Genomic DNA, 26,495 nt, shown 5'->3' with positions numbered 1-26,495 from the left:
CAAAGAAGAAATCAAAAAGACCTGGAGACAAATGAAAATGAAAATACGACATGCCAGAATTTATGGGATACAGCAAAAGCAGTTCTAAGAGGGAAGTTTATAGCAATACAGGCCTATCTCAACAAACAAGAAAAATCTCAAATAAACAATCTAACAATGCACCTAAAGAAACCGGAAAAAGAAGCACAAACAAAGCCCAAAATCAGTAGAAGAAAGGAAATAATAAAAATCAGAGCAGCAATAAATGAAATAGAGACTAAAAAAACAATAGAAAAAGTTAATAAAACCAAGAGCTGGTTCTTTGAAAAGATCAACAAAATTGACAAGCCTTTAGCTAGACTCACCAAGAAAAAGAGAGAGAAGGCACAAATAAGTAAAATCAGAAATGAAAGAGGAGAAATTACAACAGACACCTCAGAAATACAAAAGATTATAAGAGAATACTATGAAAAGCTATATGCCAACCAATTCGACAATCTGGAAGAAATGGATAAATTCTCAGAATCATACAACTTTCCAAAACTGGAACAAGAAGAAGTAGAGAATTTGAATAGACCAATCACCAGTAAGGAGATCGAAACAGTAATCAAAAATCTCCCCAAAAATAAAAGTCCAGGACCAGACGGCTTCCCTGGTGAATTCTACCAAACATTCAAAGAAGACTTAATACCTATCCTTCTCAAACTCTTCCAAAAAATTGAGGAGGGGGGGAAGCTCCCTAACTCATTCTACGAAGCCGACATTACCCTGATACCAAAACCAGACAAGGACAACACAAAAAAAGAAAATTACAGGCCAATATCAGTGATGAACATCGATGCGAAAATCCTCAACAAAATACTAGCAAATCGCATACAACAATACGTTAAAAAGATTATACACCATGATCAAGTGGGATTTATTCCAGGTATGCAGGGATGGTTCAACATTTGCAAATCAATCAACGTAATACACCACATTAATAAAATGAAGAATAAAAATCACATGATCATCTCAATAGATGGAGAGAAAGCATTTGACAAGATAAAGCATCCCTTTATGATAAAAACTCTGAATAAAATGGGTATAGAAGGAAAGTACCTCAACATAATAAAGGCCATATATGACAAACCCACACCTAATATCATCCTCAATGGTGAAAAACTGAAAGCTATCTCTCTAAGAAAAGGAACCAGACAAGGATGCCCACTCTCACCACTCCTATTTAACACAGTACTGGAAGTCCCAGCCAGAGCAATCAGGCAAGAAAAAGAAATAAAAGGGATCCATATTGGAAAGGAAGAAGTGAAACTCTCACTATTTGCAGATGACATGATTTTATACATAGAAAAGCCTAAAGAATCCACCAGAAAACTTTTAGAAGTAATAAACGAATATGGTAAAGTTGCAGGATACAAAATCAACATACAAAAATCAGTTGCATTTCTATACACTAACAACGAAGTAGCAGAAAGAGAAATTAAGAATACAATCCCAAGCGGTTAAGTGCACGCGCTCTGCTGCTGGCAGCCCAGGTTCGGATCCCGGGCACACACCACTTCTCGGGCCATGCTGGGGCTGCGTCCCACATACAGCAACTGGAAGGATGTGCAGCTATGACATACGGCTGTCTGCTGGGGCTTTGGGGGGAAAAAATAAATAAATAAAATCTTTGGGGCCGGCCTGGTGGCGCAAGCGGTTAAGTGTGCGTGCTCCGCTGTGGCAGCCCGGGGTTCGCTGGTTCGGATCCCGGGCGCGCACCAACGCACTGCTTGGCAAGCCATGCTGTGGCGGCATCCCATATAAAGTGGAGGAAGATGGGCACAGATGTTAGCCCAGGGCCGTCTTCCTCAGCAAAAAAAAAAAAAAAAAAAAAAAGAGGAGGATTGGTGGATGTTAGCACAGGGCTGATCTCCTCACAAAAAAAAAAAAAAAAAAAAAAAGAATACAATCCCATTTACAATTGCAACAAAAAGAATAAAATATCTAGGAATAAACTTAACCAAAGAGGTGAAAGATCTGTACACTGAAAACCATAAAACATTGCTGAAAGAAATTGAAGAAGACACAAAGAAATGGAAAGATACTCCGTGCTCTTGGATCGGAAGAATTAACATAGTTAAGATGTCCATACTTCCTAAAGCAATCTATAGATTCAATGCAATCCCTATCAAAGTTCCAACAACATTTTTCACAGAAATAGAACAAAGAATCCTAAAATTTATATGGAACAACAAAAGACCCCGAGTAGCTAAAGGAATCCTGAGAAAAAAGAACAAAGCTGGAGGTATCACATTCCCTGATTTCAAAATATACTACAAAGCTATAGTAACCAAAACAGCATGGTACTGGCACAAAAACAGACACACAGATCAATGGAATAGAATCGAAAGCCCAGACATAAACCCACACATCTATGGACAGTTAATCTTTGACAAAGGAGCCAAGAACATACAATGGAGAAAAGAAAGTCTCTTCAACAAATGGTGTTGGGAAAACTGGATAGCCATATGCAAAAAAAATGGAAGTAGACCCTTACCTTACACCATACACAAAAATTAACTCCAAATGGATTAAAGACTTGCATGTAAGACCTGAAACTATGAAACTTCTAGAAGAAAACATAGGCAGTACGCTCTTTGACATCGGTCTTAGCAACATATTTTCAAGCACCATGTCTGACCGGGGAAGAGAAACGACAGAAAAAATAAACAAATGGGACTACATCAAACTAAAAAGCTTCTGCACAGCAAAGGAAACCATCAACAAAACGAAAAGACAACCTAACAATTGGGAGAAGATATTTGCAAGCCATACATCTGATAAGGGGTTAATGTCCAAAATATATAAAGAACTCATGCATCTCAACAACAAAAAAACTACCAACCCAATTAAAAAATGGGCAAAAGACCTGAACAGACATTTCTCCAAAGAAGATATACAGATGGCCAACAGACACATGAAAAGATGTTCAACATCATTAACTATCAGGGAAATGCAAATCAAAACTACAATGAGATATCACCTCACGCCCGTCAGAATGGCTATAATTAACAAGACAGGAAACAACATGTGTTGGAGAGGATGTGGAGAGAAGGGAACTCGCATACACTGCTGGTGGGAGTGCAAACTGGTGCAGCCACTATGGAAAACAGTATGGAGAGTCCTCAAAAAATCAAGGATAGAACTACCATGTGAACCAGCTATTCCACTGCTGGGTATTTATCCAAAGAACTTGAAAACACCAATGCATAAAGATACATGCACCCCTGTGTTCATTGCATCGTTATTCACAATAGCCAAGACTTGGAAGCAACCTAAGTGCCCATCAAGGAACGAATGGATAAAGAAGATGTGGTATATATACACAACGGAATACTACTCAGCCATAAGAAACGATGAAATCCAGCCATTTGTGACAACATGGATGGACATTGAGGGTATAATGCAAAGTGAAATAAGTCAGAGGGAGAAGGTCAAATAACGTATGATTTCCTTCATCAAGTAGTAGATAATAACAACAATAAACAAACACATAGAGACAAGGATTGGATTGATGGTTACCAGAGGGGAAGCGGGGAGGGAGGAGGGCGAAAGGGATAATTTGGCACATGTGTGTGGTGATGGGTTGTAATTAGTATTTGGGTGGTGAACATGATGTAATCTATGCAGAAATAGAAGTATAATGATGTACACCTGAAATTTATACAATGTTATAAACCAATGTTACTGCAATAAACAAACAAAAAAAATAAAAAAAGAAACTGTTCTGTAATGTGATTGTGCATTTGTGAAAATATTTAGAACTACACACCAAGAAAGAGTGAATTCTTCTGTATATAAATTCAACCAACCAACCAACAACCAGGATGTGGGGAGAACCCAAAATACAAACTAACAAATGAACCTAACTGTACTATAAATGAATAATATAACCACTGAAGGGAGTGGAGGAAAAAAAGAACTAATCTAAGTTTTGGAAAACAGTTTTTGACTGGATACTGAAAGGCTAATTGACAATGAAAGCCAGAGCTGTTCACAAGACTATGCTTAGTCAGTAAACTTGTTTCTTACAGGGATATGGGTTAGCAATTCTGAAACTACCTTATGTGTATACGAGGGTTGCACAAATAAGTAAACACATTGTAGATAATGACAGCCAGGTTTCTCATGGCTGGAGAAAGAAATTACAAATAAGGGGAAGGCTAGAATGATCCCTGTGGTACTGAACTGGAATTAGAGATATCACTATGAATTCACGGTTCGAAAAAAATTGTGTGTGTGTGTGTAAAAATATATACATACACATATAAAGATAGAACAGAAATAAATACAGATGTATGTGTATGCATGAGTTAGTATACATACACTTATTTCCAAACCTATTTTGGGTGCTTCACATTTATTAACTCATTGAATCTTTACACCAACATTTTGAGAGAAACACTATTTTTTTTGTTTGTTTTTTTGTGAGGAAGACCAGCTCTGAGCTAACATCCAATGCTAACCCTCCTCTTTTCGCTGAGGAAGATTGGCCCTGGGCTAAGATCTGTGCCCATCTTCCTCTACTTTATATGGGAGGCCACCACAGCATGGCTTGACAAGCGGTGCGTCGGTACGCGCCCAGGATCCGAACCTGCGAACCCCGGGCCACTGCAGCAGAGTGCACAAACTTAACCTTTACGCCACCGGGCCGGCCCCAGAGAAACACTATTTTTATCCCATTTTACAGGTAAGAAAACTGGGAGTATAAGCAACTGCCCCAGGCTACAGAGCTAGTGAGTGGCAGAGCTGAAACAGCAACCCTTATAGGCTGGTTCCAGAGCCCGAGGTCTCAAGCAGCATGCTGTACCGCCTCTTACAAAGTGAAGGGAGTATATCTAAGCAGGACACCTCTCCCCAAAAAAACCCAACAACATGAAGGAGATAAAAGTAAATAAGCAGGAAACTGGAAAGAGCAAGGTAGCCTTATGAGAAGTGTCCATTTCCTAATTAGGTTTCAGAAGTTTGGCCCCTGAGGTCACAGCTGCAAAGCTTTCAACAACCATCACCCTTAAGTGATGGCTTCTGTAAAATCACTGCAGGACACGTGTGGTTTTATGTTTCCGTTAAGAGAGGCGGGATCATTTTCCACTCATAGTTACAACTATTCCTCACACGCTGACCAGCAAAAGAATCATAAGCCATATGAAGACAACTACATTTCACCTACCAAGGAATAATGATATAAATATGTAAATTGATTCAGATAACAAAAACCAACATTTACTGACCTCATACTATGAGCCAAGCACTTCTCGAAACTTTTAACAGTAATGGACTGACTCATTTAATTCTCATAACAATCGTATGAGAAAGAGAACCATTTTTATCTCTATTTGAGAGATGGGAAAACCGAGGCACAGAAGAGTTATGAAAGTTGCCTAGGGTCACACAGCTGGTAAGTTGTAAAGCCAGGATGTGGTACCACTATACTATGTTGCCACTCATAAAAGTTATGCTTTTCAGTTGCAAGTATCTGACAAATCAAATAAACATCAATAAGTAATATTAATAAACCACACCATAAAAGACAAGTCTCAAGTGTTACAAATGTTATATAACATTCACTTTAAACCCACATATTTTAAGAGTTGACTAAGTATTGTACCCAAAATGTTTAAAAGAAAAAAGCCTCTGCCTTCCTCATTCAATAAATCTATTCTAAGTATGTTGATGCCTTCTAATGATTTGTAAGACCAATAATTGCAAGCAATAATTCTCAGATTTGCCTTTGTTTCAAACTAAATCTACCTGAGAGCAATTTTTCTGCCAAGTAACTTGTCATTCTTTGCAGATTTTTTGGTCTGTATCTGTGGGCAGCAGGTATTTAACATTTTAAAAAACTGAACAAAAGAAATTGTAAAATAATTTAAGGATGCTTCAAAACTCTTCTCAGCTGCATTTTCCCTTTGGATTTAATGTCGGGAAATATATAATAGTATAAAAGTAAAATAAACAAGATTATAAAAAATGTTTTCTTCAGAACACATAAGCAAAAAATACACATAGCCATAATTATTTGAGCAGTTTAAGTGAAAGCCATAAATATTTCAAAGTTATCAGAATGTGCTAGCACATATAACAAATACCTCATGTCTTGGATAAGAGAGACCCTGAGAGTTGGCAACATAATTCCTGAGTCAGATTTTCTTCTTTCTGGTCCCAGGGCAACTATGTAGAAAAATATCAGCAAAGTATTAGAAAAATAACAGTAAGGACTTAAAAAAATCTACATAATTCACATTCTATAAATAAATACTTTGAAATTACTTTGATAAGAATAAATTTTAAAGACAACAGAAAAGCTCAAATTCTTTTCTCTGAATGTTGCTACTTTATTAATACAGTAAACTAGCTATTTTCTTTCTAGTTAATCGAGGGTTGCATGTGGAAATTTAAAATGAATCATAATAGCCCACTTAGCAAATAATGTAATGTGTGCAAATTTTGGCCATAAGCGGCCAGTCATTTTCTAAAGTTATTCATTCTAACAGCTCTGCATAATTACATGAAAGCAATGTCTATAAATTAAGCTACTAAGGACGTGAATCACTCTGGGTTCATGAATAGCAATCATACAATTTCCCTATACTCTGCAAGAATTTTTAAAAAGGAAAATCTAAGAGTGTGGGTTCTCTAGTCTGATAAGTTTTTACTTCAAAGTTCAGAATCCGAACTACAGTACGTATATCACGCAAAGAGAGTAATCTAAATGGACATTTAGAAGTATAACGTCCATGAGTCATTCCCTGAAGAAGCCTGAATAGCTAATATTTATAAAAGAAGGAAAGATTATTCTCTTATACAGCAATGGCTAAGCAATCAATTATTGGCCAATGTATTGTAGTGGGAGTGTTCAATCTCACTTTAAATGAGATGCCATGGAGTTTTGTGCCCTTTCTTTATTTCCCTTTTCCCATCTGTAAATGAAAACTAAATTGCAACATCACACTTAGCAAATACATGGATAAATTAGAATTTAGGATGTGGGCTTTTGCCGTATATTAAACCTGCATTTTCTCAGTTTTTAGATCCATTCTGCTTTGGGGGGCTAGGATACAATATCAGAACGCCTAAACATATACGAAGCTGGCACTGAAGGAAGATAGGGAACATTTTGGTGGATTAGGATCTGCCTGTTTTCGGCACTCAGTAAAAGAGGCTGGGTTGGTACTTGGCAGGTATAAGTGAGCACTGATGGGGCTGCCAGGACAAAGAGAATGTGTCCAGGCCAACCTACAGGCGTACTTTTGAGGGCCTTCCATACAGTGGTGATAAATAGGCCATTTGTCATGGCAGTTTTGGAGAGAGTTTTCAATGGGTCAGTGAAAACACTGGTTCATCTTGACACCCAGGAGATAACAGACACCAAGGAAATTGTTCCAGAGCCTTGCAGAGAATATGCTATGTTTGTCTTCCTGTCTGAGACTATCACCACTTAAGTGTGTTATTAATGGAAGCACATCTCAATTTTGGGGGAGAAAAGGAAATACCTTGGAGAACGCCTCTACACTACAGATGATTAGACAGCATGAAAAATGGCCACATGAGTAGTAAGAAATAAGTTGAGAAGAGAGAAAAAAAAAAGATCACGAGGCAGGAGAAAGGAGCTGAAACCATAATCAGCAACTTGGCTAGAGAGAGACATGACAATAAGAAGGAATCATGCCTCTGGGAGCAGAGAACAGGTGAGAGATTTAATAAGTGAGGAGTCTGACATTTCAAAAGGCAGTAGCATCCACAATAAGAGCATTCACAGGCCTCAGCATGTTCTGGGAATCCTATTTTGGAAACCTATATTCTAGCCACTCTTCACTGATCAATGTTCTTAGACAAACGATATACTTTTTCATGTCTCCGTGCAATTTGTTAAAGTCGTTAGCTCATCCTTTAACACGTGTGTATCTTTCTCCTTGTTCATAGCCTATTCATCACTTGAGACTGAGAGCAGCAGAGCTGAATGGTTAAGAACATGGCTTTCTCAAAGCCTGCAGAGAACTTAACAGCTGGCTGACTTTGGGCGTGTCACTCAACGGCTCTATGGTCTGTTTCCTCATGTGCAAACTGCAGACAGTAACAGTACCTACCTTATTCAAATAGATGTAAAGCACTGAGAATGGTGCCTGGCACAAAGTTTAAGTCCTCAATAAATAAAATAAAATGAAATTTAGCTTTAATTTAGCTTCTGTGTGAAATCTTTCCTTTACAGAACCATCTATAGTCTATAGGCAGGTAAGTAATTAATAGAAAACTTTTGATGAAGATAAGATGATTGAAGAGTGACTCAAAATTCTTGGGCTAGATCCAGCATAACCATTTAGAAGCAGCATTTCCACTCCCTTCTGCATCCTATCCCACCTCTGGCTAATTAACTTAAAACTCCATTTAAAGTTGAGTGGAATTTTGTCTGAGGATTCAAGTTCAAGAACAACACCTATGTCTAAGCTGGCCAACATTTTTAAAGGCATGTGCTTTTGGGTGATATGTGAAGAACAGTCCTCTCTCTAGGATTAAGTGCATTCTGAGATCCTTTCTCTGAAATAGGACTTCAAACTACTGGTGCAGTGACTTGGTCAGAATTTGACTAGGTCAAAATTAACACAGTCTGAAAAGACATGGAGGAAACTTAAATGCATATTACTAAGTGAAAAAAGCCAATCTGAAAAGGCTACATACTATATGACTCCAACTATATGACATTCTGGATAAGGCAAAACTATGGAGACAGTAAAAACATCAGTGGTTGCCAGGAGTTAGGGAAGAGGGAGGGACGAAAAGGCAGAGCACAGAGATTATCAGGGCAGTGAAACTACTCTATATGATACTATAATGGTGTATTTATGTCACTGTACATTTGCCCAAACCCACAGTATATACAACACTAACAGTGAACCCTAATGTAAACTATGGACTTTGGGTGATGACATATCAATGTAGGTCCATCAATTTTAAGAAACGTACCACTCTCGTGGGGGATGCTGGTAATGTGGAAGGCCATGCATGTAGGGGGGAGGGGGTATATGGGAAACCTCTGTACCATCTGCTCAATATTGCCATGAACCTAAAACTGCTCTAAAAAATAAAGTCTATTAAAAAAAATTAAGATAGTCTATCTGCTATGATCCTCTTGCTAAGACGGACATTTTCCATGCTTCTGCAACCCTTAAAACGTCTGATTCCTATTTAGTGCTGCTTCTGAAGGAAAAGTAATGATCTATCATCTGTTCTTATCTTGGGTCAATGCTAATAAGAGCAGTGTTCAAACCTACTGTGAATTTCTTGGAGGATCTTTCCTCAGTATGAAAATGCAGACTGTTTACTGCCATTAATTAGGAAGCTTAACAGTTGGCAAACAAAAAGTATTTTTTGGAAAAAAAAAACACCCAGTTAAATCTGGAAAAGAAAAGTCAATGAACTGCTAATTTCTGTGTAATTAGAACACCTTGTTTCTCAAAAATGAAACATTTTATTATAAAACTGATGTTTTTATATATATTTCACACTGTCATATTTTTAAGTCGTACTCTTCATGGGCTGAATCACCAGAAGTGTTAGAGCAATATTTATAAAATCCACTCCTCCAAACAGACAATAAATTTGATTTCCAAAGCTACATAGCTTATATTAATTCTACTTAGGATCAGTAAAACATTTAGCTTGTGTTCATTCTTACATCACTAGCCCTTCATCAACGCTTGACAGCTCAGCACAAGTAGTGATTGCATGAGGCTTTGACATAGTTGATACTTCTTAGCCTCAACTTCAGAGTTTTGCTGGTCCTACTACTGACTGATTGAAGGTCACTGCAAACAGCTAGGTCTCTGGTCTCCAGCTCAACCACCCAACATTTGACCATCCAAAACTATGAAGCTGCCGGTGTTTCCCGGCAGCTGCTCACTCTAACAGCTGGACATTTTTTTTTTTTTTTTTGTGAGGAAGATCAGCCCTGAGCTAACACCCATGCCAATTCTTTTTTTTTTTTTTTTTTTTTGCTGAGGAAGACTGGCCCTGGGCTAACATCTGTGCCTATCTTCCTCCACTTTATACAGGACACTGCCACAGCATGGCCTGACAAGCAGTGCGTCAGTGCACACCCGGGATCTGAACCCGGCCTGCCAGCAGTGGAGTGCACACACTTAACCGCTACGCCACGGGGCTGGCCCCCAGCTGGATATTCTTACATACCTCATTTGGGACAAGAGTCAAATGCATCTACCTCCCTGCCTTAACTTGACTTTCCAACATTTCATCCTATAAATGGCTATTTCTTCCTAGGAATTTATTTTTCCTTATTAGAGTAAACTACCTTGGTTATGGTTTTATAGTCTGAACAGTTAAACTTTCTCTGAACACAGGTAAGTATCAGAGACAGTTTCAGGGCACATGCCAATGTGTTTTTACTTTTTCAACAAAAAAGGGGGCAAAGGAGATGGACACTAGAGAATGCTTGTAAACTTGATTTCAATCTCTGTAACTATAGTTACATCTTGGGACATCAGAACCTTGACATTCTGTTTAGAGGGACTCCAGGGCAATATAGTATCCAAATCATATTTCTAGCTGTCTCATTGGATACATTTAAAAACTAGTTTTCCAACAATAAACACCACATTTAGGGTAGTATTGCCCTCTAGAGGCAGTGAGGGGAATGGAAACAGGGAGCTTCAATCATAATTTGCAATGCTTTATTTCTTAAGCTAGTGGTTGGCTTTTGAGTTTTTAAAGATAGAATTTTTTCTTTCTTACATTTCTGAATGTCTAAAATAATCCATAATTTTAGGTTATGGATTCCTAAATAGGTGATTCAGTATAAAACATTTTATCTTGGGGCCGGCCTGGTGGTGTAAGCGGTTAAGTGCACGTGCTCTACTGTGGCGGCCTGGGGTTCGCCGGTTCGGACGCCGGGCGTGCACCGATGCACGCCTGTCAAGCCATGCTGTGGCAGCGTCTCATATAAAGTGGAGGAAGATGGGCACGGATGTTAGCCCAGGGCCAGTCTCCCTCAGCAAAAAGAGGAGGATTGGCAGATGTTAGCTCAGGGCTGATCTTCCTCACACACACAAAAAAAACAAAAAACATTTTATCTCTATTAGCTTTCCACTGTTAGTTCTACTTTTTGTGAAATAGATGGTTATTTTATATAAAGAAAAGCTAGCTCCTTGTGCGAAAAATACACGGTAGGGAGAGCATCTAGGAACCCTACAGAACTCTAATTAGCTAAAGAATTATGACACTTCTAACATGAGATGTCTTGTTATAAACTGAAGAAATCTGATTCCTGAAGATTTTTGAGACATATACACATTTTTCCTCTGAAAGATTATTAATGACGGTTATAAAACGAAAAAAATCAGTATATACTACACCCTAATACTGGTGAGAGTCAAGTATACCTGTGTGATCCTTTATAATCCATTAGGGGTTTTCACACATTATTTTATTGGATCAACATTACAGTCTTGGTATAGCTAGTACTATTTTCCTTATCTTTGTGGATGAGGAAGTTGAAGATCAGAAAGGTCAAGTGATTTTTCCCAGGTCTCACAGCTAGTCAATAATATTGCTCCTTCTACTTTACCCCACTACTGGCAAGATGGGGTAAGTTTCAGCTTGAGAGAGAGAAGTAGAGACAGAGCCATACGGGATTCATTCGTCACATGGTCCAATGCTGCCATGGCTGTAGAAATAATCAAGCCAATGAACTCTCACCTGGTGATTCTGCAAGGTGCTCTTGTTTCTCTTCTCTGTCCTGAAATTGAATTAAATGTGACCACAAAGCCGACTTCCCCTGAAAAATAGAAGGTACATATATACATTCTTTCATTTTATAAGGAGTAATCAATCAAAGAATAATTTCTCATCAAAAACATTTACATTGAAATGGCCATTCTGAAGCTGGAAGACCCAAGCTCACCCAGTCCTAGCTGTGTGACATTCTGAGCATCTCACTCCATGTGTAATGAGGGTTGTCCTTCGCCTCACTGTTCTCAGTGAGCGACTGCCAACAGTCTGGGGAAGGGCGGCTGAGCAAAGGCCAGAAGTGCAGGCACGGAGATATCTGACTTCAGCTCACTTGTTATTGAGTCGTACGTAATTAGGGCTCTCTACCCTGGCCACGGTAATAACCAGGGAATTAAAAGGTTCTAGCAGCACAGAATGTATTTGCGTACATCTACATGCAAAATATGTTTGGATGTATGCAATGGCAGCAAGGGAAGAAAACTGGGGCAAGAACAGAAAGAGAAAAGCGGAGGGAGAAAGAAACATGACACAACAGAAAAAAATCAGAAAGGGAGACTAGAGGGACCAAAGCAAAGAAACCATTTGACTTTTTCCACCCTGAATAACTAGATAACTTACAATGGTAAAGAACTGTTAATTCTGGCTCACAGATTTGTTTCCTGGACAGTGACGAAAGCAGACACTTAACGGAATCCACAGGGGATACAGCCTCTGCAGTGAATGTGCTGTTTTACCCTTTCCTGTTTACCAGGAAAGAGCCCCAAACGGCCTTCTAATCATGGGTTATATTTTCCTTTCCTGGAATTAAAATGCTTGTGGTATATTTCTAGTCATCCTGTGACAAACGAATATATCTTTTAATTTTTATGATATCTTTCTCTCTCTGTTACACTTCTTAACAGGGCTCCTACCCGGCCATGTCACCAAGACCCCCTGAGGCTGTTACCTGCTTAACCTGCAGGCCGTGGCTCCATATCCTTTCCAGCAGGTCACAGAGGCTGGCGATCAAGGTGTTCTCCTCCAAGCCAGTTATGTTTGCTTCTCCATGGCCCAGTTCCACTGCTTCATGTCCCATCTTCTCCACCAACATGCGCTTTGTCTGAAAACATCATGTGTGGTCACAAGTGTTACCCCACCAGTGAGGCCAAACACCAACAAGTCAATTACTGAATCAGGAGACCTGGGTTCCCTTCACTATATTTCTAATTGCAGATTTTTAATCATCTTGGGTAAAGTGTCTTAATCTCTGTGGTCAACTAACTGGAGTAATATCATCTGTACTTTTACTATTTTGTCAGAGAAATAGAGGGTCACTAAAGAGAGACTATGATACTATTTTAAAGGATCCCCAAATAAATGTTTATGTACAATATTCACATCACTAACATGAGTAATACTGAGGAATTACACTAGACCTAAAAAATGTACTGTCAGACTCTGAAACCCCATCCTGTCACCACAACTCGCTCTCCACTGCCCCCGCATCCTAGCATTCTAAAGATATTTGCACTTTTGATTGCACTTAAGCAAAAACCACAATATAAATGGGCAGCTTTCAGTTTTTTCAGAACTCTCCAACTTGTAAGTGAATCAGGCCTCTTTTTTCCCTTCTTCTTTTCCTCTTTTATCAAGTCTCTGCTCATAAGTATACCCCAGAAAATGGAAAGGAAATGGAAATCAGTCTCAAATAAGTTAATTTATAGCAGTTTTAGCAGCTCTTATAAAATGTAAAGTAAGAGAGAATCTAGTTCCTTCAGGCAGGGACCTTGTCTGTCTGATTCAACACTGTATGCTGATGCTGAAAATAGTGCATTTATTGAATACGCAGTGAAGGTACTCAAGAAATGACTGTCAAATAAATGAATGAAGATACTGCTTAAAATGATGTCTGTCAATTTGTATTGCTACCTCCAATAAACACAGATATCAGACAGGAGACTAGTGTGCAATATACACAGCTAAGGTCTTCTTCCTTATGGGTATATATACACATGTATGGGCAAGGATAATGTTCTACATAGGTGCACATACAGACAGACACAAAAAACCTGTTGCCTTTCACATAAGATGCTAACATCCCCGACACAACTTGTGACTGGCTTAATATCTGTTTGTGTTGGAGAGAAAGACAGCAATGGCCGAAAAGGTGAGAAAAACCGTGTGGGGCCCCCATGTCATTGATTCTGTGGGCAATGGAGAACACATGGAGGTTCACGACCAGAGTAAAGAGCACGTGAGGTTTATGCCCCAGTACCAGTTCTCTTCTAGGGAAGCTACAGGCTCAAATATGGGAGCTGACAGCTCATCTTAGCCTCACACACGGAGTCAACATGGATGCACACTGTCCCACATCAGTGAGTAATACGTACCTTCATTCTACATTCTTTTAATAAGCCTTCCACAAATTTACAGTTGGTTTGTGCAATCACTGCGGGAGAGAGGTCTGACAATTTGGGTTGCCTCAGGTTTTTTCCTAAACTTCGTGCCTCTTGCATATATTTCTAAAAATTAAAGAGTATTTTTAATGCATAAACATCAGACATTCTTCTGACCTACTTAACCTTACACAAACAAGTGCAGGAACAACAAGATGCAAAAAAAGGTCTTAAGTGTATACGTGCAACAGCAATTCAAGTTTTAGTGCATCAAAAGGCAGAGACGTTCATACTCCCCCCTCAACTGTTAACCCTGTGAAAATGAGGGTGACAGAAACCCCATCATGTTAAAACTCATTCAAAACAAGATGGAATTTCATCTAGTTTAGTCTTTTTATGGGGAACACCCAAGGCTGTGATTAGTCAGGATCATGGCTGAAATGACAAAATGCAGGTGCCTGGATTACAAAGCCAAGGTTCTGCAGGAATCCAGGGATTCTCAGATCACTGGTTTCCTCCTCTCCCCTCCCTGCAGATCAGAGACGTACACATTTCCAGCCTCTTAGGCAACTCAAGTGCTTGCCAACCCTACACTGTGCTCTAATCAAATCAAAACAGTAAAATCAGGGGCTCTAGAATCTGGTTGCAACGAATTTTATGACCTTGGGCATATTTTCTTATTTGTAAAACGGGCATAAAACATGCCCACCTACCTCAGAAGAAAGGCTATGAGATCACTCTGAAAACTATCATGCGCTCCATATGCAGGAGGCCTCTGGTGTCTGTAACATGTTTGCTATAGCCCTCCTTTGCCTTGCTCCAAGAGAAAGTGGAAACATTGTGGAACAAGTGGAAACACTTTCAAAGTCAGTGATGGCTGAGCGAGTACCAGACAAACCCAGTCCACTGCTCTTGAGCTTTGGTTAGTGAATTCCCAGGAAAAAAAAAATCACTACACATGATTAGCATAGGATATCAGCTTTCTCTCTCCTTTCTATGCCACATACAAAAGCTCATCCAGATACCTTATGTTTGCATCAGGACCACAGGGCAGAATCTCCAAAAAGTCCAAGTGTCTTAGGATCATATTTAGAGAATAACTGCTCTAAATCATATAGTAAAACCAGCAGTTTGTTGGGAAGAGAGAGAGATTGCAAGCCAGCACATCCTCCCACAGACACATATGTGAAATCTATCTTTACTATGTTAAGGGGAGAATTTGGTATTATAAGAGAAGATGTGTAAAATCCTTTGCATTCTTGAAATAAAAGGAAGTTTGTACATTGAATATATTTTCCCTTTGGAAGAAAACTAATCTGCTAAATCTGGTACAAATTTTTTCAAAATATCATTGATTAGAGAGTCACCCGATCAGTTTACCTGCTACTTCCCAATCCTCCTGACAAAAGGCAGCATTAACAAAATAATCTATTTCCTTTCCAGCGCAATCATTTCAAGGACAGATTTAAAAATCAAATGAACTCTGCAAACATTTAGTTCTCATAACACTTGTGTTTACTTCTTTCTGCTTCAAGTCTTTTTTAGAAGGTCAAAGAAAGAGGAAAAAGTGAGAATGAGAGACAACTATCACCACCAAGAAAATTAAGTGTAACAAGGTCTATTGAAACATCCTGAAGGTTTTCAAATAAATAAAAGCAGGAAATGAAATGTTTTAGAAAAACCAACATGAGATATAAGGCAGGGATTGTAGAGAATTATAATACCTGCATTTCCGATCATTTCAGGTGGTACTAACGTTATCTGGAATATTACAAATCAGAGACAAAAGGTTGTAAAAACGTTAACTGGTGAATTTGTGAAAAGGGTTCTGCGTCTACCCTAGCCTTAATTCCTCCACCTTTAGGACTTGTGCAAATGCAGAGAAAGCTACTACAAGACTCAATTCTCACAAAGAGTTAAGTATCAAATTTGGCTTAGGAAGAAATACACTGGGTAGAAGAAAAAGAGTGAGGAACACGGTGAGGCAAGAGGCTAGGAAGAAGCCTCTGGCATTTTTCTTTTTTCTGAAATATATGAATAATTAGATTTTTAAAAGTCAATAAATGGATAAAAATTCAGCACTGTTTAAAGTTTATGTTCTGGGCCGGCCCTGTGGCTTGGTGGTTAAGTGCGCGCGCTGCGATGCTGGCGGCCTGGGTTCGGATCCCGGGTGCGCATCAAGGCACCACTTCTCTGTCCATCCTGGGGCCGAGTCCCACATACAGCAACTAGAAGCGTGTGCAGCTGTGACATACAACTATCTACTGGGGCTTTGGGGGCAAAAAATAAAAAATAAATAAATAAAGTTTATGTTCTATTTTACAAATGAAAACAATGGGGCTGTCCTTTGAGTGGCTGTATTTACCAAGCCCCCAGCACATGTCGGGCAGGTATGGTTATCAGCCAACAGTGAACTCCAGGGAGCCACATGCGAAGTCTCCTTCTGAGCATCTCTGCTGGAGTCACAGAACGAGCAACATTCCATGGACACGCACAGCAAGGACACAGGGGTGGCATGAGGCCCTTCCTCACAGGAGGAAGTGAGGCCGCCCCTGCTATGGCAAAAACAGAGCAGTGCCTTTACAGTAGACAAGTAATGATAAAAACGTGATTTTCTTTGGGGCAGTTGGAGGAAAAGGTGTATTTTAAGATGAAAAATGGAGAAGAAAGAGAAATCTTTCACAAGGAATATTTTTACAATAACGTCCACTTCACTACAGAGGGAAGTAACCCCAGATTTCTTCTGAGATTTCTACTATGCTCTTCATTTCTGTCAAAGCCAAAAGCAACAAACCATTAGGAACTACCTATGAAAATCTGTCCTATTATTCAAAAAACACTGAACTAACTTCTCTCTAGGACAGGCTCACCCTGAATTTTCTAATAAACACCTTGTCCCTCTAACTGGCACTGAGTTTGTGAAGAGAAGACCATTGTAAAGTTAAGTAAATTTATGCTAATATGTCATAATGGAAAAAAAATACAACCAAGAGTGCTAAGTTATTCTTGCTCTCAGGTGAGTAGCTGTTTAGTCTGACCTGCCGTGGAGGGTTACTGGGAAGAGTACTGGTCTGGAAGTCAGGTGTCCTGGGCTGTAGGCCCAGCTTTGCCTTCGTGTGTCCATTCAACTTTGGGCAAGTCTCTTAGACTATAGTTAAATCATGCCAGGTTGGACAAGATTCCTCTTAGCACAAAGATTCTATATTGATGACCTGATTTTCTGACCACATAAAATACAGACCAGGAAGGATAAATTAAAACGCTGTGGACATAAAACCTAGCAAAAAAAAAAAAGCTGTTTGAAAATGAATCACTTCTGCACTTCTGCAAAATGCTTAAATAAAAGGGAGTTTAAATATTTAATATATTTCCCATTTGGAAGAAAAACAATTTGCTATATCTGGTCCCTCCCAACCCCCCACCAAATCCCATTGATCAGGGATCTGAATGATCAGTTTTACTTGGCAACAGTATAGAATTACTCGTGTTAACACACACCACCATGAAAAGGTACCAAATGGGGGCCGGCTCAGTGGCATAGCAATTAAGTGTGTGCACTCCGCTTCGGCTGCCCGAGAGTTCACAGGTTCGGATCCCGGGCATGCACTGACGCACCATGCTGTGGGGGCGTCCCATATAAAGTAGAGGAAGATGGGCATGGATGTTAGCCCAGGGCCAATCTTCCTCAGCAAAAAAGAGGAGGACTGGCATCGGATGTTAGCTCAGGGCTGATCTTCCTCACACACACACAAAAAAGGTACCAAACACACGAGGAAGTGAAGAGCAAAATGGAGAGGCTGAGAGTTCACGTCACAGGGTGATGTGAGGCATTCTAGAACTATGTGCACTCACGCATGTGAGTAATTCAAGGAACACCAAAGACAAGATTCAGGAACATCTGCAAAGCACTTTCGGGCAAAGAACATACCAGGCAGTACTCAGAGAAGGATTTTTTAGGAAGTCGTGCAGGAGGAGGTGGACCCTGATCCCACTCCCAGAATGCCATGGAGTTCTGAACCAAAAGTTCCCCGGAAGGCTAAGAGGATGGAGAAGTGCCAACGACAGAAAAGCAAAAAAGAAAAAAGGGAGAAAGAGACAAGCAAAACAAGCATGCATATGATAAAGTCACAGCAAAAGAAAGGGGACAGAAGAAAATACAGCAGCATGAAGAAAAGCACTAGACAAGTTATGCTTCCGTTCTCAAGAAAATGTTTAAAATGATGTGTATGAACACATCAACAAAAACCAATATATATTTGGAATGATGTTTCCTGCTTTATTTCTACATATTTGAGTTTAGAAAATAGCTAACAGATCTTTTTCTGCATTCTTCTTTTGATCAAAAGAAATAATCAAAACTTACCTATAATTATTCAAATGTGTAACTGCAGTTTTATTCTCAAGTAGTACAAATAAAGCATAAAGATCGTAATTTAAAAACACTTTTAAAAAGGGTGTCAGCAAGCCAAGGACAAAGCACAGGCAAATACATCTTTACTTACTAAGTTTAAATTATGCTCGAAACTTAGAAATGTCTACACAATCTTGTAAATTTTTCTCCCTACAGGAGACACACTGACCAAAAATTTATCCTAAACCTAGGCTTTACTTGATGTGGTATACAAGGAGACTTGTTTTAGAGCCTTATTTTAGATGTATTAAAATTACAAAAATAGAAAAAAACATGTTTTCTGCTGTAAGTCAATACAAAAGAATTACTATTTTAAAATATAACTGAAACATTTTTTAGAAGAATGTGAAAGAACCTAGAGAAGGACACCTACTGGGCTGAAAAGGCCTAGCTCATGGCTCTCACATCAAGGCATCCCGGGAAGGCAGCCTACATACCTCCCTCAAGTCGTTGTCCAGTCCAATGTGCTCGGAATGCTGGCGAAGGCGGTCTTTCCTGCGCTGCGTGGTGGCACTCCGACTTACCCAGCGACTAAAAAAACAGAAGGTGTAGGTTAAACAACCAACCAAACCAAAAAAATGTGGCCACTTATCTTTAAGATAGAAAGAAGGAACTGTTCAAAACAAAGACTGACAATACAGTCATGCGCCACATAATGACGTTTCAGTCAACAACGGACTGTGTATGTGACTGTGGTCCCATCAGATTAGCACCATACAGCCTAGGCGTGTAATAGGCTATACCATCTAGGTTTGTGTAAGCACACTCTGATGTTCACACGATGACGAAATTGCTGAAAGACGCATTTCTCAGAACGTGTCCCCGTCATTAAGTGACTCATGACTGTACTTATTTTTCAATCAATTTTTTTAAATACATAACACCTTTATTGAGATATAATTTAAATACCATACAATTCACACATTGAAAGCATATAATTCAATGGTTTTTAGTATATTCATAGAGATGTACGACCATTACCACAATCAATATTTTTTCAAAACTGAGGTTAAAAATGCTCAGTAACTCCTCTGTAATGATCCTCTCCTTTCCACCTTACCTGCCCAAATGAGCCCCAAACCCTGGATGAACACTACTCTCTCACTTCCCTATTCTTATATCCATGTAGATTAGTTGATTTCTCTCATGACTACACATGAATCACTTTACCTGCCCTTTATCACTCTCCCCAATTCCCCTCAAAGACTATTCCAAACCTTTCACTTTACCCTCAAGTGCCTCCACTCAACTGATGACCCACTCTTACCTCCTCCCCCCTGCCCTCTACTTCAATGCATACACACAGACACCTCATCTTTCTTCTCATCTTGAAGTATAAAATATATCGGCCACAGCTCAAAACTATTTCTTCCACCTGTATTCCCTACTCTCTCTTGCCTTTTTCAACCTGCTCCATTAGTCACCTCCTTTGCTGTATCTCCAATTTTTTTTCTCTATTGAACATTTCCCTTCAGGTTACAAGCATGCTGGTCTCTCTCTTGACCCACAGTTATGTTTAAATCTCTTTCTTCACTCTTCTCATGTAAAAATTCTTAAAAAGAAAAGTTTAGATGTAAGGCCTCTACTCATTTACCTCCGGATCTTCAGTTCATCTCAAATTACCTTCTTCCCATGAAAATGCTCTTGATGAAGCCAGTGATACCACTAACTGCCATATCCAATGGCTATTATTCAATTCTTAGCTTACTCAGACTCTCTGCTATGTTCAGTACTGCTGATCACTCCTATCTTAAAACTCCAGCTGTTTTCAGCTACCTCAGTGTTTCCAATGGGATAAGTGCTCTCACCTGTGAGCCTCTGTCCATGAAATTTTCTCTCAACTTCTATTCATCTTTCAGATAGCTTAGAGGTCCACATAGGAAGTGTCCTATGATTTCTCCAAATCTAAATTAGCTACTCTCTTGTACTTCCCAACAGCAGTACCTACGACAGTGTGTGATAGTTACTTCTATTTTCTATAAAATCCTCTCTATTATAAAATTTTGAAGGGCTGGTATCATGTCTGTCAGCCATTTTCCTGGCAGAGTCTACTCCATCACCTGCCCCTTCTATAAATAACTCTACATAAATAATTGGAGAGGCAGTCTAACATTTAGGTTTACAGACGTTCATCACAGCATATATTCAATGACAAATTCTGTGTTTCCTTTATTCCAAGACTCACATTTTGGCTTTTAAATGTTCCTGAAGTTAGGGTGTGTCTTTCACTCCAAAAGCATGATGAATGCACAATTTTTCCAAAGAGCTTTTGAGTTAACAGCACATCTTACAACCAACAGTTACTCAGAATCTAGTAAATGTCCTCAAAACAACCTAAACGTTCAACAGTAGGGGGTGCTATACAATGAGATATCATATAGTCATTAAAAAAATCAAGTTCCTAGGAACATTAGTAATATGAGGGAGTGCTCGTGATACAATAATGAATAAAAAAGCAAGATATAACATTGTATAAGCAATATTCTTATTTTGTAAAAAAAAAAAAAAGTGTGAACACGCGCATGTGCACACACACCAGGATCCAGGCCCTGGAAGAGCTTGACACCAAATATTAACATCTCATGGTGATGGTGTTACGAGTAGTTTTAAAATTTACCCTACCGGGCCGGCCCCGTGGCTTAGCAGTTAAGCGCGCATGCTCTGCTGCTGGCGGCCCGGGTTCGGATCCCAGGCGAGCACCAACGCACCGCTTCTCCGGCCACGATGAGGCCGTGTCCCACATACAGCACCTAGAAGGCTGTGCAGCTATGACATACAACTATCTACTGGGCTTTGGGGGCGGGGGGGGAAATTTACCCTACCACTTTCCAATATTCTAAATTTTCTAATGAGCATATATTATTTTAAATCAAACTATTTTAAAAAATTTCTTAGATCTTGATCTGTCACCCCCACGACTATGTATTCATCACACTTTTCTAAGAATATTTACTCTTGAGTATATCCTTGACAGCACAGAGCTATACAGAATTTAAAAAATGAATTAACACTTTTGCCATTCAGGAAAAGTTATATTGCATTACTAGACAATTTATTATTTTTAGTTTTTTCATTAATAAAGTATCTAATTTACAAAAAGCTTAAAATGAGCAATGCTGCTTCCTTTGTTGCTTTTTAAATAATTTAGGCATGTCTTTGGTTTCAAGCTTCTGAATCACCTCATTTCAGTCTGCTATTTAGAGGAACACTGAATAATTATGATAAAAATGGTAGCAAGGAAGGTAGCCCCTCTTAAAATAGTTTTAATAAAAAAAAAGGAATAGGTTTATATCAGGAAAAAAATGTACAAAGATCTAGTGATAGATTGTTGAAGTGGAATCCTTGGAAATGTCCCTACAGCAAAGGATCAGTGTAAGACTGTAAACAGGATACAAAGAGGGGCCGGCCCGGTGGCGTAGTGGTTAAGTTCACACACTCAGCAGATTCGGATCCCAGGTACAGACCTACACCGCTCATCAAGCCATGCTGTGGAGGTGTCCCACGTACAAAACAGAGGAAGAGTGGCACAGATGTTAGCTCAGGGACAATCTTCCTCAAGCAAAAAGGGAAAGATTGGTAACAAATGTTAGCTCAGGGCCAATCTTCCTTACAAAAAAAAAAAAAAAAGGATCCACAGAGAATTGGGGTAACTAAAAAGGATGATCCATGAAAAAACATATTAAGACACTGACCAAAGTTTTCTGCTTGACCAACCTTTAGTCAGTCAGGCTCCTGAACCTTCAGGCCTACCTGTGCACTTCCTTGTAAAACCCAGTTTTACCAAGAACTCTGCTAAGTCAGTCTAGCAGGAACGACCCCCCCCCTCAAGATACATGATCATGCTCATATATATCTGATTGGCTTGCTCATCTGCCACCATCCCCCAGGGGATGTCTAATTACCTTGGCCTGCCTTCAGTAAGAATCCTGTTAGGTCGGTTTAGTCAGAAGCCCCCTTACCCCTGATGTTTCCCCTTAGTAATTTTCCATCCACTGACTCCATTCTGCTCCTTGGCTATAAATTCCTACCTACCCACCATGTATTCAGAGCTGAGTCCAATCTCTCTCCCCCGCTGCAAACCCCAACACTGTGGAACTACACCTATTACCATCGCCCCCCTTGAATAAAGTCAGTCTTAGCATCTTCAACAAGTTTTGTAATTTTTTTTCTTTAACAACTCTGAAGCAGAATATAAACACCAGCTGATAAACTTATATAACAAATAAAGGGGAAGAGTAAAAGGTAAGTAACAAAAAAAACATACAAAGACCTGGGTATAGATCTTTGACATGGAGGACCTAGAAACAGCCCTGTAGCAAAAAAAGTCAGTGTAAGATAGTAAAATTTGTTCAGGGATTTAAAAAATTAGGGTTACTGGGTAGGGTGGTTCAAATAAATAGTAAAAATATGAAAGAGAATATAAACACCAGCTAATGAATTTATATAATAAATAAAGGGAAGAAGTAGAATCTAAATGGCAAAAGTGGAAAAGGCTTTAGGTAAAGGACAAATATTAACTTACATATTATAACCAGCATCTCACTACATACTCTGTGGGACAAAATGCCCAATTTAATTTTATTTTCAAAACAGGGAAACAAGCATCCGCTTAAAAAAATTACTATGAAGTCCACACATTCTTGGTCTTGTTAAGCAATTTATTCTTTGCATTATTAAACTTCATTTACTAAGCATAATTTTACCAAAGATGATTACACTCTCTGAAACACTAAAGATTGCTTATTTGCTTTTGCCTTGTAAGCAGCATATTAAATTCTCTCTAACAGTTGATCACCCATTTACACAGGCATGGTTATAAATTCCTTTGCCCTGCAATTAGTTCTGAGCTATTTTCTCTTTCAGACTACAATCTACATGAAAACGTAGTGCTTGGGGCTCAGTGTGGACACGGGAAAGCTTGAGATTATATATAATATCAAAAGCAAGAAAATATCGCAGTAGGATTCCAACATTGAAATCTTCCCTCCTAAGCACTCCCTACTTCTGTCCCGTTTTATTTTTCATCACAAATCTCATCGCTATCTGACAGGTTACTTCTTTTACATATTAAGTTTCTTTACTGTTTGTTTCCTCGGTCTTGAAAGAAGGGATTTTTGTTGTTTTGTTCATTGCTAAAATCCCAGTGAACAAGACAGTGCCTCACATTCAGCAAAGATTCCATAAATATTTGCCAAAGGAATGAATGAGCAATCTAACGCTATGAAAAGGAAACAAGGGCCGGCCCGGTGGCTTAGCGGTTAAGTGCACACGCTCTGCTGCTGGCGGCCCGGGGTTCGGATCCCGGGCGTGCACCAACGTACCGCTTCTCCGGCCATGCTGAGGCCGCGTCCCACATACAGCAACTAGAAGGATGTGCAACTATGACATACAACTATCTACTGGGGCTTTGGGGGGGAAAAATAAATAAATAAATAAAATTATTAAAAAAAAAAAAAAGAAAAGGAAACAAAAACTACCAAAATTAATAGTTTACTTCTATCAAAATGCTTCAAACAATTAGGATACTCTACAAACATAAGAAAAAAATGAATAAACTGATGACTAACCTGTTTCTGATGGAAAATTCTTATCCACTTCTGAAAAACAGAACAATGTACCTAGTACCATGATCTGGAAAGTTTGACTCCCTCAATGGTCAATACAACACTCTTAGCACATTTTTAAGTTCAGTGTTTATGAAAGCAGGGACAGCTTTTCAAGGGAGGGTAAAACTCTGCAAATTAACTGTATACATTGCCACTTCCTTTCCTTTCAGACTCTAGTATTTATCCTTATAAATCTCCATCCTCTTACAGATCTCAGCCACAAAACTGGGAAATATTCATCACTGCTTTACTTAAAGCACCTTGGGAAATAAAGAGGTAAGTACCAAAAATACCGCAACATACAGTTAAGCAGATCATCTGCAAGATAAAACCATCATAAGCCAGCTTTTAAGCCAGCTTTTAAGAACCTTCATATTATTTATACTTATTTATTTTGGGCCATTTAGGTCAAAAGCCATAATTCCACCTTTTATTCCCCTCACTGATTCTCTACTTGCCTTCTGAAAATTCAGGCAGCTTAATGCCATTTCTATTTTGTGTACCCAGTTTTTACTTCAGTCTGCTATCCCATTTCTTCACCACTGCCTGGCTTCTTTTCCCTTTCTTTCTCTGATCCTCTTTAATGAGATCACATATGTTGTAGAATGTTAGGGTATTTTCAGATGAGAAAAGAGGCAAGCAATTCCAACTTGTCCAAGGTTCCTAAGCCAGTGAGTGGTTATGAACTAAATTCCAGAATTGCTGATTTCCAACTCAACGCTCTTTCTTTCCATCTTACCATACTCCCCATTAATACCCTCCTTTGCATCCTTTCTTGTAAAACCCTTCTTTATTACTCATTTGTTAACAGAAAACTTGTATTCACCTAAAATCAAGAACTCTCCTAAACCCAAATAACTGTTTTCATTTCTAACCATATTCAGATACTTTCTGAATGGAATCATCTACCATAAAAAATGATAGAGTTTATCTTTATTTTTGGTTGTTTTGTAGTTTTTGTACTCGATACTTAAAAAGTGAAAAAGATAGTGTTATGGGTTGAATTGTGTCCTGCAAAAAGATATGTTGAAGTCTTAACCGCAATACCTGTGAATGTGACCTTATACGGAAATAAGGTCTTTGCAGATGTAATCGATGAGGTCATTAGGATGGGCCCTAATTCAACATGACTGGTGTCCTTACAAGAAGAGGGGAATTTGGACACAGACACAGAGAGATGACAGCCATGTGAAGACCGAGACACAGACTGGAATTATGCTACTACAGGCCAAAGAATGCTTGAGGCTACCAGAAGTTGGAAGAGGCAAGGAATGATCCTCCCCTAGAGGCCTCGAGGGAGCATGGCCCTGCCAATACCTTGATTTTGGACTTCCAGGTTCCAGAACTGTGAAAGAATAAATTTCTGTTGTTTTAAGCCATCGAGTTCATAGCACTTTGTTAAAGCAGTCCTACGAAACTAATACAGATAGTGAAAAATAGAACTTTTCTAATTCCATTAGACAGTATTAGCATAATATTTAAACACAGTTATTTAAAGTGAAGCTATTCCCAAGAGTACATTACTTAAAAGAGAAAAAAATCCCTAGTTTTTGGATTTTTTTACATGATGGAATTCAAAGTCAGATACTCAGAGTATCAATTCATATTTCATATGGATTAATTTGGTCTTTGAAAACAGTAATCAGATAAGATGTTTAATGGTTAAACATTGCCCCATTAGAGTTGCAGAGCATCGCACCCTTCATTCATTCCTTCAACCAACTACTCAAAGAATGTGCTTACTTGTTATTAGTTGGTCCTGTTGCCAAGACATCGGACTGTAACTTTGGAAAGAATCCTTGCTCATATTTGCCTTGACCAATTTTCATATCAAGTAGATGTGGGTGGATTGCAGTGTGATCCATTTTCATCAGTCGCTGCTCAATTGACTGGGCTATAAATTAAATTTATAACAAATTAGAGACATTTCATTGGCTAAACCTTAAAAAACAATGCTTCCTCCACTCATGCACCTATAAGGAACTCAATCTTTCTGACACTCTGAAATAGATTTCTACAAAAGCTCTTCAGAAATCAGTATAGTGTAAGCATAAAAAGGTTAATTTTAAGTAAATATTGGATGATTAATTTCCATGGTATTTTCTGCCTTTGTCAAAAGCAGGGCAGTGAGGTTGAAAAATCTATAATTCAGTTTTGAAACAGTTTCCCTTAAGTGGGAAATTCAATGTTCTTAATGAAAATATGGTTCTAAGTATAACACTAAAGAAACTGATGGCAAATAAAATACTTTGCTTAGCTGAATGACAAGTAAAGGGAAGGAAAAAGCAAGCACAGTGGCCTTAGATTATTACTTTATTTCTCTGTACAAAGAGCCATTAA

General features: G+C 38.9%; 1 protein-coding gene across 7 annotated transcripts in view; it reads right to left on the bottom strand.

Annotated features, from left to right (window-relative positions):
- Window positions 1–26,495, bottom strand: part of DENND5B (DENN domain containing 5B) — a 193,235-nt gene that overhangs the window by 36,211 nt on the left and 130,529 nt on the right. For 5 of the 7 annotated variants that reach the window (XM_087442596.1, XM_087442594.1, XM_087442595.1 and 2 more), the window contains 6 exons: window positions 25,899–26,049; window positions 18,987–19,080; window positions 14,133–14,264; window positions 12,710–12,862; window positions 11,731–11,809; window positions 6,111–6,192 (listed from right to left, as the gene is read on the bottom strand). In XM_087442596.1, coding sequence (XP_087298722.1) covers window positions 6,111–6,192; window positions 11,731–11,809; window positions 12,710–12,862; window positions 14,133–14,264; window positions 18,987–19,080; window positions 25,899–26,049 — 691 coding nt within the window. Of the gene's footprint in view, window positions 1–6,110; window positions 6,193–11,730; window positions 11,810–12,709; window positions 12,863–14,132; window positions 14,265–18,066; window positions 18,175–18,986; window positions 19,081–25,898; window positions 26,050–26,495 lie in introns of all 7 variants that reach the window. The other 2 variants (XM_087442601.1, XM_087442600.1) reach the window with 1 other exon arrangement.

Source organism: Ceratotherium simum, chromosome 17, assembly GCF_057802395.1.
Source record: "Ceratotherium simum simum isolate JZ-2026a chromosome 17, ASM5780239v1, whole genome shotgun sequence".
Taxonomy (NCBI): Eukaryota; Metazoa; Chordata; class Mammalia; order Perissodactyla; family Rhinocerotidae; genus Ceratotherium; species Ceratotherium simum.
Note: the sequence above shows the minus strand (reverse complement) of the source record. Positions and strands in the feature narration are given on the sequence as shown.